The following is a 15,904-nucleotide window of genomic DNA, read 5'->3' on the forward strand; positions in this document are numbered from 1 at the left end:
TGACCCCATTGGCTCATCTCTTATCCGTGCTTTGTAAACAATAGCCGGTTTAGCTCTTAAGCTTTCCACAAACCTCACCATGCTAGATTATATAGGGATAATCAACATTTTAAAGTTTACTACGCCTCTTGCTATTTGGTGTTTGCTTTACATAGTTGCATCTCACATAGTTTTGGGCTGACTTAAACCACCCCTTGCCAAAATGATTATCACTCCCACTCTTCCAGTAGAGGTGTGAGAAACTTGAGACGTGTTTGTACTCGCACTGTCAAGTTATGGTGATTGTCAGCGGCTGAGGAAAGACTTTGCCTGTCACCCAAGCTGCTTCAGGGCAACAAATGCATCCTTTTTAAATTCTTGTTATAGTTTCTTTAGTTATCATTACATTTATAGACATATAGTGGCCTTTATAAAACCACTAAAATCAGAACTCTTAACTAATGGTATGTTCTTATGGTCTCTGTTTCAGAAAGAGGACAAAGATGCCCAAGCACAGAGGATGAAAAGGACTCTGTGGTCCCCTACTATGTTGAAACTCCCTATGGTTATCAGCTAGACCTGGACTTCCTCAAATATGTCGATGACATTGAGAGGGGCAACACCATTAGGAAGCTGAGTATCCAGAGGAAACCCAAAGTGGCCAAACCCTTGGCAGTGCCTCGGGGCAGCACTGGCGGCGGCAGCACTCAGGCTGAATGGACCTCCACAGACTCCCTTTCCTCCTCCAACAGCGACGACAAGCAGTCCCCAGTCTTCTTCAACTCCAGGCCCCAGGTCGCTGTGCCGCTGACCCCAACCCTCTCCAGAGCATCCTGTGAAGTCCCACAGCAACAATCCTACTTGAGCATCACGGAGCAAAAACTGCTCCTGCCACCTCCTTCGCCCAGGTTTGCCCCTCGTCACAACCCCCAAGTGGAAAAGACCCTTATGGAGACGCGTCTTCGGCTCGAACAGGAGCGGCTGCTCATGCAGCCCCACAGCGACCCTCCAATGCCCCGCCGCCGGCTTGCCAGCTTCGGTGGCATGGGCTCCAGCAGCTCACTGTCCTCTTACTCAAGCTCCATGGCCCCAAGTCAGATCTCTCCCAGCACCCATCATCCTCTCCCTATCAATGGTCACCTCCCCAATGGAGAGTACAGCCACTACTACCCACCATCCATGGGCAGCTCCATCCGCCACAGCCCCATGAGCTCTGGCATGGCCACGCCTGTGACAAATGTCAGCCCCTTACACCTTCAACAAATCCGGGAGCAGATGGTTGTGGCCCTCAAGAAGCTGAAAGAACTAGAGGAGCAGGTGAAAACTATTCCCATCTTACAGGTTAAGATTGCTGTTCTTCAGGAAGAGAAAAGACAATTGGCTGCTCAGTCCAAAAATCAAGGTCCTGGTGGCTTCCGCAAGCGGTCCTACAGTGTAGGCAGTGCCGACCAAATGGAGAACCCGGGCCCCATCCAAAAGGAAACGGAGTTGCACATCATGGAGCCTGAAGCCCAGGAACAGAGCGCTCAACGGCTGGATGAGTTCAGACGTTTGGCTGCCGAGGTCCAAGCTCTGGAGAAGACGACACAGGACAATAGTGCAACTGAAATTCAGCCTCATAAGCTCACACAAAACCAGGCCCACCAAAAGTCCATTGGCATAGTTACTGATGAAAACATGAACAGCCTTCCTGTCACTCAGAGGACAAATGGACATTGTTTCCAGGATGCAGGAGTATCGACGGAGCGGCAGGAAATGCGCAGCGCTGCGGTTGGCGTGACCGAGGCCATGCTGGGCATGACCAGTGAAGCTGAGAGAGAGATCGACCTCCAGCAGCAGACCATAGAAGCCCTGAAGGAGAAGATCTACCGTCTGGAGGTGCAGCTGAAAGAATCTACTCACCAAATAGAGATGGGAAAGCTAAAACTGGAACTCCAAGCGGCCGGTGGGTCTAACAAGAAGAAAGCAGACAAAGGTTTGATGGCCAGGCCTGAGATGTACAATGCCTGCGTGGAGGCCAAAGTCCAGATGCGCAGCCAGGGAGTGGGTGACCATCTAGAATCCAGCCATGCTGACACCGCTAAAACTCTACAAAGCCACACTATAGGAGTGTCCTGTCAACCTAGCATGCAGAATGTTGCCACAGGTCCAGAGATCCCGATGGACCGGTGGGTGGTGCACGAGCGTGTGGAGCTAACTGACCAGTGTGTAGGAAGACGGGTGGAGACGTGTCACCAGCAGGTGGGCATGGAACTGAATGTTTGTGAGGTGGGAGTTAACACCGAGGAATCGGTAGACAGCTTGGCTCTCTGCAAGCCCATGACAGAGTTGAGCAAAGAGTCGAGATCAATCGGCTGCGGAGATTGTTCAGTGGATGTGATCGTTGGTCCAATCAAGACGCTGGTGTCGCAAGGAACTGACCCAGACTGTAACAGCAAAGTGGACTTTGGTGTCATGGCTGCTCCTGAGTCGACAACTCAGCATACCAATACTGAGACAGAAGCTGCGAGCAAATCCACCAACACAAAAACAGCTGTCCTGACCGACTCTTTTACTGACATGGGGTTGATCACTTGTGACAAACACACCAACACTGCTGCGATTGAAACGAGGACGGTTGCTGCCGGGGAAGGTCTTATCAAAGAAGTTCACTCAACAGCAAAGATGCGTTCGATTGCTGTTGGAACCACCACTGGCGCAGAGTCATTCCTTGGCAAATCAAGCTCTACTAAAACCAAAGAATGTGGGGTGGGACCAGTTGGCATCCATGAGAACTTCTTGGTTGGATTAAAAACCAGGAACATAGCATGCGGCCCCTCCCAGCCAACTGAATCGGTCACAAGCAGCAGCAAAGAGACTGTGGAGGTTGAGACGGAGGCTGCACCACTGCAAGCTCAGACCCAGGGGGGCGCCGGACTGGACCATTACATCGAGAGGGTGCAGAAGCTGCTGCAGGAGCAACAAATGCTGCTAGCGGAGAACTACAGCGAGCTGGCCGATGCTTTCGGTCAGCCCCAGTCCCAGTTTGGATCCATCAACAGTCAGCTGGTCAGCACGCTCTCGTCCATCAACACAGTCATGAAGTACGGAAGTGCTGAAGACATTCTCAAGCTGCAGTCCGACTCTGTGAACTCAAGCGAAGGTGAGAGGTATACCGCATCCAACTCTGAGGATTCTAATGGTTCCACCTTCTCACATGTGTTGCATAAACATAAATGGTTCTTGGGATAATTAGTGGGAGTTATACCAGGCAATGCAGTGTTTCCCACACATTAGAAACACATTGTTCAGCTCTGTTTCAGACTGATACCTCCGGTTCAGGCTGGTCCTCCTCCTCAACACGTGCCTTTTTCAGTCGCGGTAAATACTTTAAGCTGTCACATTCACACAGTTACACATTCCTACCTGGAAGCTCCCCAGTACAACCACCGTCTGATCTGCTGGCCACTGAGCAGCTCCACTGGAGCGGTTGGGGTTAAGGGCCTTGCTCAAGGGCATCTCAGTGATGGTAATGAGGGAAGGACAAGCGCTGCTCATTCACTTTCCCCACCCAGATTTTATCTTCATATGTCCCAAGCTTCTTCTTTAGCCTTTAGGCCACCACTGCCCATAACATTATTTATAAGTTTATTTGATTCACAGCTGCTACATATAGTGTTTTGACCTCGACAACCCAACTGCATTTTAGCGCAAACTTGCGACTTGTTAACTTTCTAAAGCAGGCGCAATCGCTTGTTTGCTAAGGGTCGGGTCGGGACTCCAACATTAACACGTTGTATTCGGAATATAAAATATTTTTTTAGGACTTTTTAAAGTGTAATTGTGTAAAGGTGTTCAAGAGATACCAACCTTTCATGAACTTGTGAATTTCGCCAGCCGTCTTCTCTCGTTTTCATGGAGAAATCGGGGAAAGGAAATGCAGCTGAACGAATACGCTGTGTGTTTTAAATAGCGTTAAAAAAAAAAAAGTGTGGCGGTCGGTGTTGAATGGGTGGCGCACCGCCACAAATTAGTCCATGTGCGGGAAACACTGCAATAAAAGCATAGTTTCAAGGGCAGACAACAGAAAATGGACACACACACACACACACACACAGTATCTTGCAAAATAGCTGTCAAGCAGGCAGTAATGTGTTTAGTGTCTGAGCCAGCATTGAAGAGTTAGAATCATTTTCTTTTTTTTCTCTTCCACGGTGTATTGCACAATAGATTAAACTAGTTTTATGTCTCTCTTATTACAATTCAATATTTTTAAGATATTCAGTAAGATAAGGCGTTAAAAGAAGCTTCTGTTTTAGTCATGATTACAGAGCAAATGTTTTTGAGTTGTTATATCTCAGTGTACTCTTTGTGGCCAGAGCAATTGTTCCTTAGTTAAACACCTCAATTACACTCTCACGTACCACTTTAGAGTTTTAAAAGTAGCAGTAGCACTTAAAGTTGCCCTTTGAAGTTTTCTTGTAAACAAACAAAAAGTTATGTTGTTTTAAGTATTTTAAATTCTGCATTCTTTACATGCATATTTACTATTTGCGGTCAGCATTTCTTGGCGTATAACTGCACATATAGAAGAAAAAGAAAACCGCTCCATAGTGCTACTAGAGGCCAAAAACTCCACAGAGCACCTTTTTTAGGCAAACAGTGGCTAAAACTAACACTACAAAGCTTAATAATGATGGAAAAAATATGAAAAATAGACATTATACACAGAGAATTGAGGGTAGACACTAAGATTTTAAAATAAAGATTAGATAAAAAGGAAGGAGGATGCAAGATATAAGGGGTGTACATTTAAAGTTATTTATTTAAATATATAGGGATGCAAGGGTCTTGTGATTTCCCTTTTTAATCTTTTTAAGAAAGTGTTTTAATGAGCTATAACTACAGAAGAAGAATAGTTAACTTTGTACAGCACTTTTCCAAAGAAAGTTACAAAGTGTTTTAAATGGTAGAACCAGGATCAAGATAGTTCAGGACCGCAATGAGGAAAATAAAATCAGGCAATTGAAATATTACAAAAATTTAATGCAAACCAATAATAAAAGATGAACAGCATACAAATATGTTGGTGTTGGCCTTAAAATCTCTTATTGCTCTTTTACAGGGCTGTTCAGAGGACAATAAAACATCTGTAGTGATGATCTAGAGACAAAGTAAGAAGTAGTTTAGGGTTGACTGCCAGCGCGGTCACAGCTGTACTTAGATCTAGATCTAGTCTGGAGTGTGGGGTGAGGGGGTTTGGGGTTAGAGCGTTCACACACCGTCTACAGAGAATCCTGATTGGATCGGACAGGCCAAAGTTATCTCTGACCCTGAAAAATGCGGCGGGGGGCTTTGGACATGAACCAACAATGAGCTCATTTCTTTTTGGGAGCCAGTTAACGTCGCACCAATCGCCTCTTGTTGTTTTTGCAGGGCCACTCCTGCCTTCACTACCACCTCACTGTTGATGCTGATTCATGGCTCCTTCTGAGTTACATAACATGCATTCATGCCGGCTGGCACACAAACGCAGGGCGATTGTGTTGTGTGCGAGCTTGTTCCTGGTCAGTTTCTGGCCTCTTTTGGAATGTAGGATTAGACTAAACTAAACGGACGTAAATCCTGTTCATGTAAATTATGTCCGTAGTTAAGTTCTGTACTTAAGTACAAATGTGTGGTACTTTACTTGAGTATTACCATTTTATACAACTTTATACTTATCTCTATTACACCCTAGAGACAAATATTGTACTTTTTACTTTGTTTGACAGCTTTTGTTACTTTTTAAGATTACAGATCATCCCCATCCTGCCCAGTGAAAAAAAACATGTATCTCCAGATTGTGTTGATTTTGAAACGTTTGTGCTAAACTAAAGGATGAAGTGCTCCTTTTTATGTGGCTTTAAAAAGCCTCTTGGATCAGCTGGAAAATGCACCGTCACAAAGCTGAAAACGGGGCTGTTTTTCTGAGATCATGAAAAGTTGACTTTTTAGAGATGCGTGGTTCTCGCAGGACAGCGACACTACAAACCTATGATGATCTTATAGAATATGATGCTGTAGATTAAACTAACAGTATATAAAGTAAATCATAATACGTTATAATTAAAACACTGACAAGGAACATTTTACTGCACTGAGTTCTTTTACTTTTGATACTTACATACTGTATGTATCAGCAAAATGTACTTAAGGTTTTGAATGCAGGATTTTACTTGTAATAGAGTATTTTTAGTGTGGAATGGTACTTTTATTTAAGTAAAGGATCTGATTCTTCACCACTGGTGAAGACTCTTATAGCGATGGTTGGAGTTGGATTTCTTTGTAAAAGCAGTTGCAAATAAGAATAACATTTTATGTCCGTTTATTGAGTTCTAACGGAGTTAAACAACATGCCAATGTGTCATTAAAATGTCTGGCAGTTAGTGGTTTTAAAGCTATTTCTGAAGTGTAAGGAAAAGTGTGTGTGTGTGTTTAAGGTCTGACAAACATATTTAGTTTATCTATACTTCCTAAATATTTCCTCCATAAAACACACTGTACAATTTCTGTACAGCACCTGCAGGGTACCTTTTTTAATGAGCAAACCCTTTCAGTCCTGTCCTGCCTGTGCATTCAGAAACTAACTTTAGGCTGCCTCTCCTCCTTTTCAGATGGCAGTCGGCAGCTTCGGACAGAGCGGTTACACATGGAGAAGATTTCATCTGGCCTGACTCCTGCAGATAAACCTGCCAACACACCTGCACAGCAGCAGGTCAGTGCAGCTGAGCAGAAGAGCCGCATGGACCTGCAGATGTCTACAGCGCTACATGGTACGGCTAAGGACACTTTTTGGCAATAAAAACTCCTCTTTTGGTCTCGTCTGTGTATTAAGGATACTTGTCCTGCTGCATTATTGTCATGTCAACTGCTCCTTGTTTGATTTGTAAATCCAGTGCTGCTGTATAGAGCCAACAAATGAAAGGCAGAGCTGGAGACTGTTAATAGTGTTATTAAATAGTGTTAATAGTTATCTGACCAGGTCTTGATGCTTTGCTCTCACTAAAAGTGCGTTCTCTAAACACAAAATGGATTTCTTTAGAGGTAAAGTGATAACATTAATCTGAACATGTGAAGTAAGTAAAGTTATCAGATAAATGTAGTGGAGTAAAAAGTTTTTAAAAAATCCTCTGAAATGTAGTGGAGTAGAGGTATAAGTAGCATAAAATGAATACACCCAAGTACCTACATTTTCTTTACTTTTTTGTACAATGTTGTACACTTTAAACGAGGCAACAGGCCAAACATGGCCGCAGACCTCATCATCAGCCCGGATTCCTTCTGACAAGCTCCTGATGTTCCCACCTGTCAAAACACGGGAAACGTGCAGAATGACTCTTGCTACCGAGTGTGCACACACGCCAATGTAGACCTATGCAACTTCATGCATGTTGATACATGAGCACACACACACACACACACACACACACACACACACACACACACACACACACACACACACACACACACACACACACACACACACACTCCGCTGTCCCCTGAAGCAGTAAAAGAGGCCTCTCAAATAGGGGCAAGTCTTGGCAGATGCGAGTGTGTTTCTGGCTCTCGGCTGGTATTTCGGTTTTTGAAAACCTGTGTTTAAAATAACTGAGATGCTTTCAGGGTTTGGGGCAACTTCCAGCTCCTCGCTGACAGAGTGCTTTGGAAAGAGCGTGAGACGGACACTTAATGGCTACTTTGCTCAGTGCCAAAGCTCTTGATCATGTCAGAGAACCTTTAGTGGATCATTCAGGCGTTCTCAGGCCATTTGTAAATGAACTGACCGGGCTTGTTAAGTTGTGCTGCTGTTAACTGCAGGATACTTTTAATGTTGCAGGAGAGAGGATATTATAAAAATTGTAATTTAAAAATGTAAAACAAGAAGAAAAAAAGTTTTATAGAAACTTGGAAAGTTTTAGAGAGACTTGTAACTTAGTATTCCATCAGTTTGACACACCTTACAGCACTGTATGCATGCACATGTTTAACGGGCAAACTGTTGGTACTTGTATTTTTTTTTTTTTTTTTTTTGCTTCACTTATGCTTTGTTCGGTTGCAGTGCGGTTCGTTTGTGCACTGCTGCTGTGACATGATAATTTCCCCAACAGGGATAAATAAAGTATCTATCCATCCACAGTATACATGAACAGTCTGTTCTTCTTTTTAATACATTTTACTTTAAAGAATGAACTAAATCAGCAGCCGTTCTAGAAGCAAATGACATCTAAAACTAGAAGAAACTTGTTTTTATGATTTGATAAACTCCAGTTAAATGTTTACTTTTATTTTGATGCTGACACTAAAGTGATCCTGTTGTGCTCGCGTTCAGGGCAGCCGTGCAGCCAGAGCACCCTGAAATCCATCATGAAGAAGAAAGATGGCCGAGCAGACTCCAACGGCACCAAGAAGAACCTGCAGTTTGTCGGGGTGAACGGAGGGTGAGTCGGGGAAAATATATTCACCTTGAACTATGTCATGAATTTTTAATTCGATTATTTTTTTCTTTGCATTTTAAGGGGCCTGTTAGATGTTTTTTAACTTGGTGCTTTTGTTGTGCATTAGTGTTTTTAAGTATCTCGAGTGTGGTTAAAGGTGCTGTTTTACTCTTTTATAAGGCTGTTGTGTTGATGTTCTTTCCTCTTAAACCTGCGCTTGTTAACATACACATGGAGGTCCGAACCTCATGAAATCTGAACCTTTTTTTTGTGTGCACCACCTGAGTTTTTGAATGTCTGTTCTTTTGCCGCCCCCTTGTGGCGAAGCAGGTATGAGACTACGTCAAGCGACGACTCCAGCTCAGAGGACAGCAGCTCCTCGGGGTCGGACGAAGAGGAAGAGGATGAGGAGAAGGAGTTCGTAGGAAAGGAGGAGGAATACAAGAATGTGGAGGGAAAGCGCACCACGAAGGAGTTTCAGCCCGAAGGCGCCGAGGACGGGAAGGAGGAGGACAAAGAGGAAAGTTCAGAGAAGCAGGAGATGAGAGAGAGGTGGGTTCAAGAGAACAACTATTACACTGTTTCCAGTGCTCTGAAGTGACCTACTGTATGCTAATGTGTTCAAATTATATCAACCCTACTTTTAATTACAAGTATTAATTCAGATTTTTGTAATTGTATACAGAAAATCAATTTAAAGAATAATATATAGGAGTTTAGTAGAAGTAGAAGCTAAGCAGTACAGGTTGTGAAAATTTGATGGAATAGAATCAAAACTTTATAGTCCAACCAGAGCTGGAAATGTGTCTCTTCAGACACAGTAGATAACTAGCTCAATAATAATAACTACACGATTATTTATACAGGCAGCATCCAAACAAGGTAAAAATAATTGCTACCTCATCAGATGAAACATGCTGCAGTTATACACATTAATGTGGGATGTTAACATTTTGTAATATGGAGCAGTTATTAGATAAAGGGCAAATTAGATGAAGCCTTTGAATGTTAAAATAATCAAAGTTTGATTGTCTCCACAGGTATGAGCTAAGTGAGAAGATGCTGGCTGCGAGCAACGTTCTTAAAACTCACCTTAGTGACCCCAAAGCCGTGAGCACTAAAGATCTGGTGAGGAATTCTTTATATATATATATATATATATATATATATATATATACACACAATTTATATATGTGCTGCTTAATAGTGTAAACTACTGTGTATCATACTAAATGAAGCTGGGGGATAACATTTAAGTTGCGTCGAGGCATAAGCCTCTCAGTATATGTGCGCCTGCTCTACCCACTGATCCAACCCGGCCACGTTTTTTATTTTTTATTGCAAACCAAATCACTAGATTTTAGTTATGTTCTGTGTTATGCGAAAATACTTTCAATCATTACCTATTTTACCCTAAAATGCAATGGAGATATTCCATTCAAGAAGAACGTAAAATGCTGTTGTTTGAATAACACTTGAGTGTTTTGATCTTTTTCTGTGATTGTAGCATTTTTCAGCAGCATACACTCCCGTGTGTCTGACACCGCCACTACCAACATCTGTTATTTTGTCACTCTATACAAAGTGGCATTGAAAGTTAGATAATCTGTTAAATTAGAGTCTCAACATGCATGGACGTGTACTAATGGATTGCATATTTATCCGTTACCACATTAGCATCCCTACACAGCACTACACAGATACTGCCTGTAATCTCTAACGAGTCCCCGTCCTGCCTCCTCAGAGAGCCTGCCTGAACACGGTGCAGCACGAGTGGTTCCGCGTGTCCAGCCAGAAGGCGGCGCTGGCCGGCATGGTGGAGGACTACCTGGGGGCTTTTGGGGCCATCTCGGCGGCCGTGCTGCGCCACATCGTCAACATGGCCGACGGCAACGGCAACACAGCGCTGCACTACAGCGTGTCGCACTCCAACTTCCAGGTGGTGAAGAAGTTGCTGGATGCAGGTCAGCATTCTGTCCTCTCTCTCATGTGGCCGCGAGGCAAAGCTGAATGTTTGCTTTTGTTGAGCTCTGTGCATTAACATCAATTGAGTAATAAGTTGAAAGGAATCCTTGTTGCCCAGTGTTTCTAAAATGTTTCAAAGCCTTCCCAATCCATCAAAACCCTGAGATTATCTTTGTTTTGCTTAAAATGCAGCCAAGGTTTTGTTTTACTCCCCTAATAACCTCATAAGACCACCAGAAGCTTTTGTATTCCTGAATTCGCCACACGGCTCACCTTCTCCAGCTTCTCTGCAGCTTTTATCTTTTTCTTTAAGATATCAGGTTGCTGCAGAAAGACAACAGTAATGCTGATACTTGGCATGTAGCTACTCTTCTTCTGTCTTTGGCAGCTCCTCACTGATGTAGAGTGACCCATTGTAGATTGTTTCAGTTTAGTCTGAAAAGTTATCAAAACACATACTACCAGAATCAGTGCGGCCTACTCTTCATAGTAGTAAGCTGGACCTCTGTATTAGTATTTTTTTTTTTTTTTTTCTCAACTCAAGGATCTGAATGCTTCCTACTTCCCTGCCATGCAGCGCTCTCCCTGAAGGCTCAATAGACTGTGATGAGGTCCTGTCCACTCGCTGCTCTAAAAGCCCTTTTGTCTCCTCGGCCTTTTGTGTCCTTGTGCTCTGTGACAGCAAATCCACCCCCCCACCCCCTCTGTTCCCATTGTAGCCTTTGTCCTCCCAGCTCCTTAGACCTCTCCTCCCCTCAGTGGGCAGGGCAGCCACCCTCTCACTCACCTCGCCTCCCGTCTGATGGCTCGGATGTCTTGTCTCTTTTTGCAAGGACGAGTTCTTTAAAGGTTCACCCAATGCATCATGGTCCCAGAAGAAGCCCCAGGCCTGACACACGTCCTTGTACATCGCTGTGTTGTTGATTGACGGGCAGCGACAAGTCAATCGCAGACAAGAGTCGTAGCGTTAAAGGGTCTGAGACCACACGCACTGAAAAAGTGCTCCCTCAAGCTGCTGCACCGTGCTTTAATGTGTGTGTGTGTGTGTGTGTGTGTGTGTGTGTGTGTGTCAGATGTGTGTAATGTGAATCAGCAGAACAAGGCGGGATACACGCCCATCATGCTGGCCGCGCTGGCCGCAGTGGAGTCGCCCAAGGACATGCGTATTGTGGACGAGCTCTTCAGCAAGGGCGACGTCAACGCTCGAGCCAGCCAGGTCAGTGACTCGCAGCGGTGGAAGAAGTATTCAGATCCTTTACTTCAGTAAAAGTACTAATACCACACTGTAAAAGTATTCTGTTCCAAGTAAAAAAGTCCTGCATTGAAAATGTTACTTAAGTAAAAGTATGTAAGTATCATCAGGGACATGTACTAGTTTAATTTAAAATAAACATTGTATTTTATAAACTAGACGGGTTTTGTGTGTCAAAATATTAATTTATAAAGTAACTAGTAACTTAACATGTCAGATTAATGTGGTGGAGTCAAAAGTACAATATTTCTCTCTAAAATGTAGCAGAGTAGAAGTGGAAAGAAAAGACTTAAGTAAAGTACAAGTACTTCAAATTTGTACTTAAAGTGCTCATATTATGCTTTTTGGCTTTTCCCCTTCCTTTATTGTGTTATATATATCTTTTTTTGTGCATGTTATAGGTTAACAAAGCGAAAAAGCCCAAAGTCCACCCCAAAGGGACTTACCATCTCCAACAGAAAACCCTGTTTACAAACAGCTCTATTGTAGTCCAGCCTTTACTTCAGAGACAAACTTTGTAACCCACGTTATAATGCTCGCCTAGCTGCTAGCGTGCCACGCCCTCATACTCTGCTTCCTAATGGCTAGTAGTCCTTATTTAGCTACTGCGCATGTGCGACTCCCAACAAAGATGGAAGTGAAATGTCTCACTCTGTAGCTAAAACAGAGAGCTCAACACACAGGGTGAAAAGAGGAGCTGCAGCTATGTGCAGTGCAACAAAAATATGGTGTTTTTTGAAAATTAAACCATGTAAACCTATTCTGGTACAACCTCTAAATACAATTATGAACCTGAAAATGAGCATAATAGGAGCACTTTAAGTACAGTACTTGAGTAAATGTACTTAGCTATATTCCACCACTGGTGGCTCGCAGGTCAGACGGCAGCGGCAGGACCCCAACACGTGGCTCAGTGGACTTCAGGTTTCAATGAGCAGGGAAATCAAGCACTCTTTGTTTGTAAACTAAGCACATTAAAGCTACCAACAGGTACCAGCGTTGTAAAAGCTTATTAAAAAAAAAAAAGGCTTTGAATTAGGTATTTTTCTGATTTGTATTAATAAATCAGAAACGCACAAACCCAGCTTATGCACCGGAGTCTTAGCTAAAAGTCTAACTACAAAAGAATTTATCTTTCAGATCAGAAGTATTTACCCTGAAGTAGGAAGAATAGAACTTTAGTGACACCATGTGGTAAAGGAAGGGAACTACAGAATGTGTAAACGCTGTAGAACACGTTAGACGTCAGGTGTAATGATGATGACTTGCTTATATTGACAGTAGACCTTTTTTTTTTTTTACAGTAGGAGACCGTTTTTTTTTTTTTGTATTTTAAGTTTGGTGCCGTGGAGGTTTCCATGTGTTCAACTCATGCCGTTCAACGTTGCATCTCAGTCAGCGTGCGTGTGCCACTTGTTACTGCTGAAGCCATAAATTCATGATTTAGTCTCAAAGCAGGGAGGTAAGTTTTAGGGCTGCAACTTTTAAAATATTTTTCTTTGTTAATTAAATTCTATGAAACCCATACAGTCGCATAGTTACAATATGTATCTACGTTATCCTGCAACGAGGCAAACAATCAGACAATTAAAAATAATACAAAATAAGATGAAATAAAATCCTAATGATAGTGAAGATGAAAACAGTAATAATAGAACATAAAACATTTTGGAATTAAAACGGTGTGCTAGCATTAATATATCATATATATTTTTTATTTTTTAAAAGGGGTCACTGATTTGGCAAGACCTTGAGATGTGCGTAAAGTAGAAGAAGAGAAGGTCGAACAGAAAGATTGATTATGGTATTTCATTAGGTATTTCATAAAAGTGTAAATTGTTTGCGTTAATAATTTGACCGCTGTTTCAGGCTGGTCAGACGGGGCTGATGCTGGCGGTCAGTCACGGCAGGATGGACATGGTCCGGGCGCTGCTGGCTCACGGGGCCGACGTCAACGTCCAGGACGACGAGGGCTCCACGGCGCTGATGTGCGCCAGCGAGCACGGACACGTCGAGATCGTCAAACTGCTGCTGGCTCAACCCGGCTGCGACGCCACGCTGAGCGACAGCGTGAGTAGCTAACTACATTCCCTTGAGTACTGCACTTCATTTTAGGACTACTTGAGTAACAAGTACTACAATTCAGAGACATATTGTAGAGCTGGGCAACATATTGATATTTTATCAATATCGTGATATGAGACTAGATATCGTCTTAAGCCCTATTCGCACGGAATAAGTATTATCTTGAGACCTCGTGTGAATTATAAATTACCCACCCACGTCTGAGTTTCATCTGGCGCATTCGAACGGGATAAGCGAAGCCTGTGATTTTACTCGAATTTACTGACATTAAGCAACAGTAGAAACATGGGTGTGGGTAGCTCTGCTACGTGTGTTTGTGTGTGGTCAGATCTCGAGGACACACACGCGCACAATCTCAACCGGGTAGTCAGTCATCGTCCGAACTCGACCTCTCTTTTCTTTCTCTCACTTTTTTCTCGGGTGGTGTCAAGCAGGGTCCGGTTAGATGGATAAAACAAAACATTTCACCAGGTTAAAATCTATTAGCTTGATTTTTTTGTAACATTAACCTCTAATTATGAAGTGAGCCCCTCGGCTGATTGTGCATTATTTTTGATAAGCTATGGCTTGGAGATGTCTTGTCGTTATCTCTAGATGTATGATACAAACAAAAAATATATTTACCGCATGCTGCTATACATGTCATCCATCGCCATCTAATCATTCTTTTTTTCTTCGCACTTGTGGTGGTTTTCATCTTTCTCTTTCTGCAAATTGTATATGATGTATAGCGACATGACCCAGCACCCAAAACACTGTCAAAACACTCTAACGCACCCTCCATTCTTCGCGAAAGATGGATAAAAAGGTGCAAAAGAAGGAAATGGCTACCTTGAAAAAACAAAAAAGCCCCGCCAAATCCTGGACAAATCAGAGATGATTCGCACGGGACTAATATTATCACAGGACCTCCGTTTTCGGCGAAATATGGTAGGTCATTTGCGGGGGAATTATTACTTTACAAATTACAGACATGACCGATTCGCACGGGATTAAGATCACAGACAACCTCCGCAATTATTACAAATGACTGGAGGTCACCAGGTAATACTTATCCCGTGCGAATAGGGCTATAGATTTTGGATATCGTAATATGGCATAAGTGTTGTCTTTTCCTGGTTTTAAAGGCTGCGTTACAGTAAAGTGATGTCATTTTCTGAACTTACCAGACTGTTGTAACTGTTCTATTATTTGCCTTTACCCACTTAGTCATTATATCCGCATTACTGATGATTATTTAGCTAAAATCTCATTGTGTAAATATTTTGTGAAAGCACCAATAGTCAACACTACAATATCGTTGCGGTATCGATGCCGAGGTATTTGGTCAGAAATATCTGATATTTGATTTTCTCCATATCGCCCAGCCCTAACATATTGTACTTTTTACTCCCATCACATTTATTTAATAACTTTTGTTGCTAGTTACTTTACAAAAAGTGATTCTTGCACACAAAACATACAAAGAGCTTATAAAATACACAGTTCTTCGGCAACTATTTAGCTTTTTCATGCTAAAACATGTAATGGTTCTGGTTTCACAAATGTGAAGAATTTGAGCTTTTCCTTTTTAAATAATTTTGAAGTTTGAACAAAACACGTGTGTTCATGTTGATTCGTGTCAAATGTATTACTGTAGTTGTTATGTGAGCCAATGCCTGTACAGCAGCTAGACATATTTATACATAATAATAACTACTAGTAATACTTACTAATTATTACATGGCTTGGTTGAATACTCAATTCTGATTGGTCAGTCACAAGATTCTGTATAACAGAATAGAGTTTTCATCATAGACTCTGGTGGACCATTTTTAAATCAATTCAAATATTTTTAAATTCTATTTGTGCTCATATGGAGCTCATACCGATGATCAGCTGATCACAAACGGAGAGGGACGGTGGAGGAAACGGGGATTTGCGTCGGGGTCCTGCATCACCCTGTTGGGGTTCTCGCTCTGCATTATCCCCTATATGCTGACTGACTGCTGTGTGACAGGTTTTATTTTTCAGTTGCCTGATTGTCATTTTATCCTTGTTGTCTTCTCTTCAGGATGAGAGTAATGCTCTGTCCATCGCCCTGGAAGCAGGACACAAGGACATTGCAGTGTTGCTTTATGCACATGTCAACTTCTCCAAAGCCCAGTCACCTGTAGGTCCACATCAC

The 15,904-nt window shown here is 42.7% G+C and overlaps 1 protein-coding gene across 4 annotated transcripts in view; it reads left to right on the plus strand.

Moving 5' to 3' along the window:
* The window catches only part of kank1a (KN motif and ankyrin repeat domains 1a), a 57,979-nt gene that overhangs the window by 41,004 nt on the left and 1,071 nt on the right, over positions 1-15,904 (plus strand). For all 4 annotated transcript variants that reach the window (XM_039804361.1, XM_039804359.1, XM_039804360.1 and 1 more), the window contains 9 exons: positions 470-3,121; positions 6,615-6,773; positions 8,330-8,438; positions 8,766-8,987; positions 9,476-9,563; positions 10,180-10,399; positions 11,474-11,616; positions 13,522-13,722; positions 15,791-15,889. In XM_039804361.1, the coding sequence (XP_039660295.1) occupies positions 470-3,121; positions 6,615-6,773; positions 8,330-8,438; positions 8,766-8,987; positions 9,476-9,563; positions 10,180-10,399; positions 11,474-11,616; positions 13,522-13,722; positions 15,791-15,889 (3,893 nt within the window). The remainder of the gene's footprint in view (positions 1-469; positions 3,122-6,614; positions 6,774-8,329; positions 8,439-8,765; positions 8,988-9,475; positions 9,564-10,179; positions 10,400-11,473; positions 11,617-13,521; positions 13,723-15,790; positions 15,890-15,904) is intronic.

The sequence above is a fragment of the Perca fluviatilis genome, chromosome 6 (assembly GCF_010015445.1).
Source record: "Perca fluviatilis chromosome 6, GENO_Pfluv_1.0, whole genome shotgun sequence".
In the NCBI taxonomy this organism is placed as follows: Eukaryota; Metazoa; Chordata; class Actinopteri; order Perciformes; family Percidae; genus Perca; species Perca fluviatilis.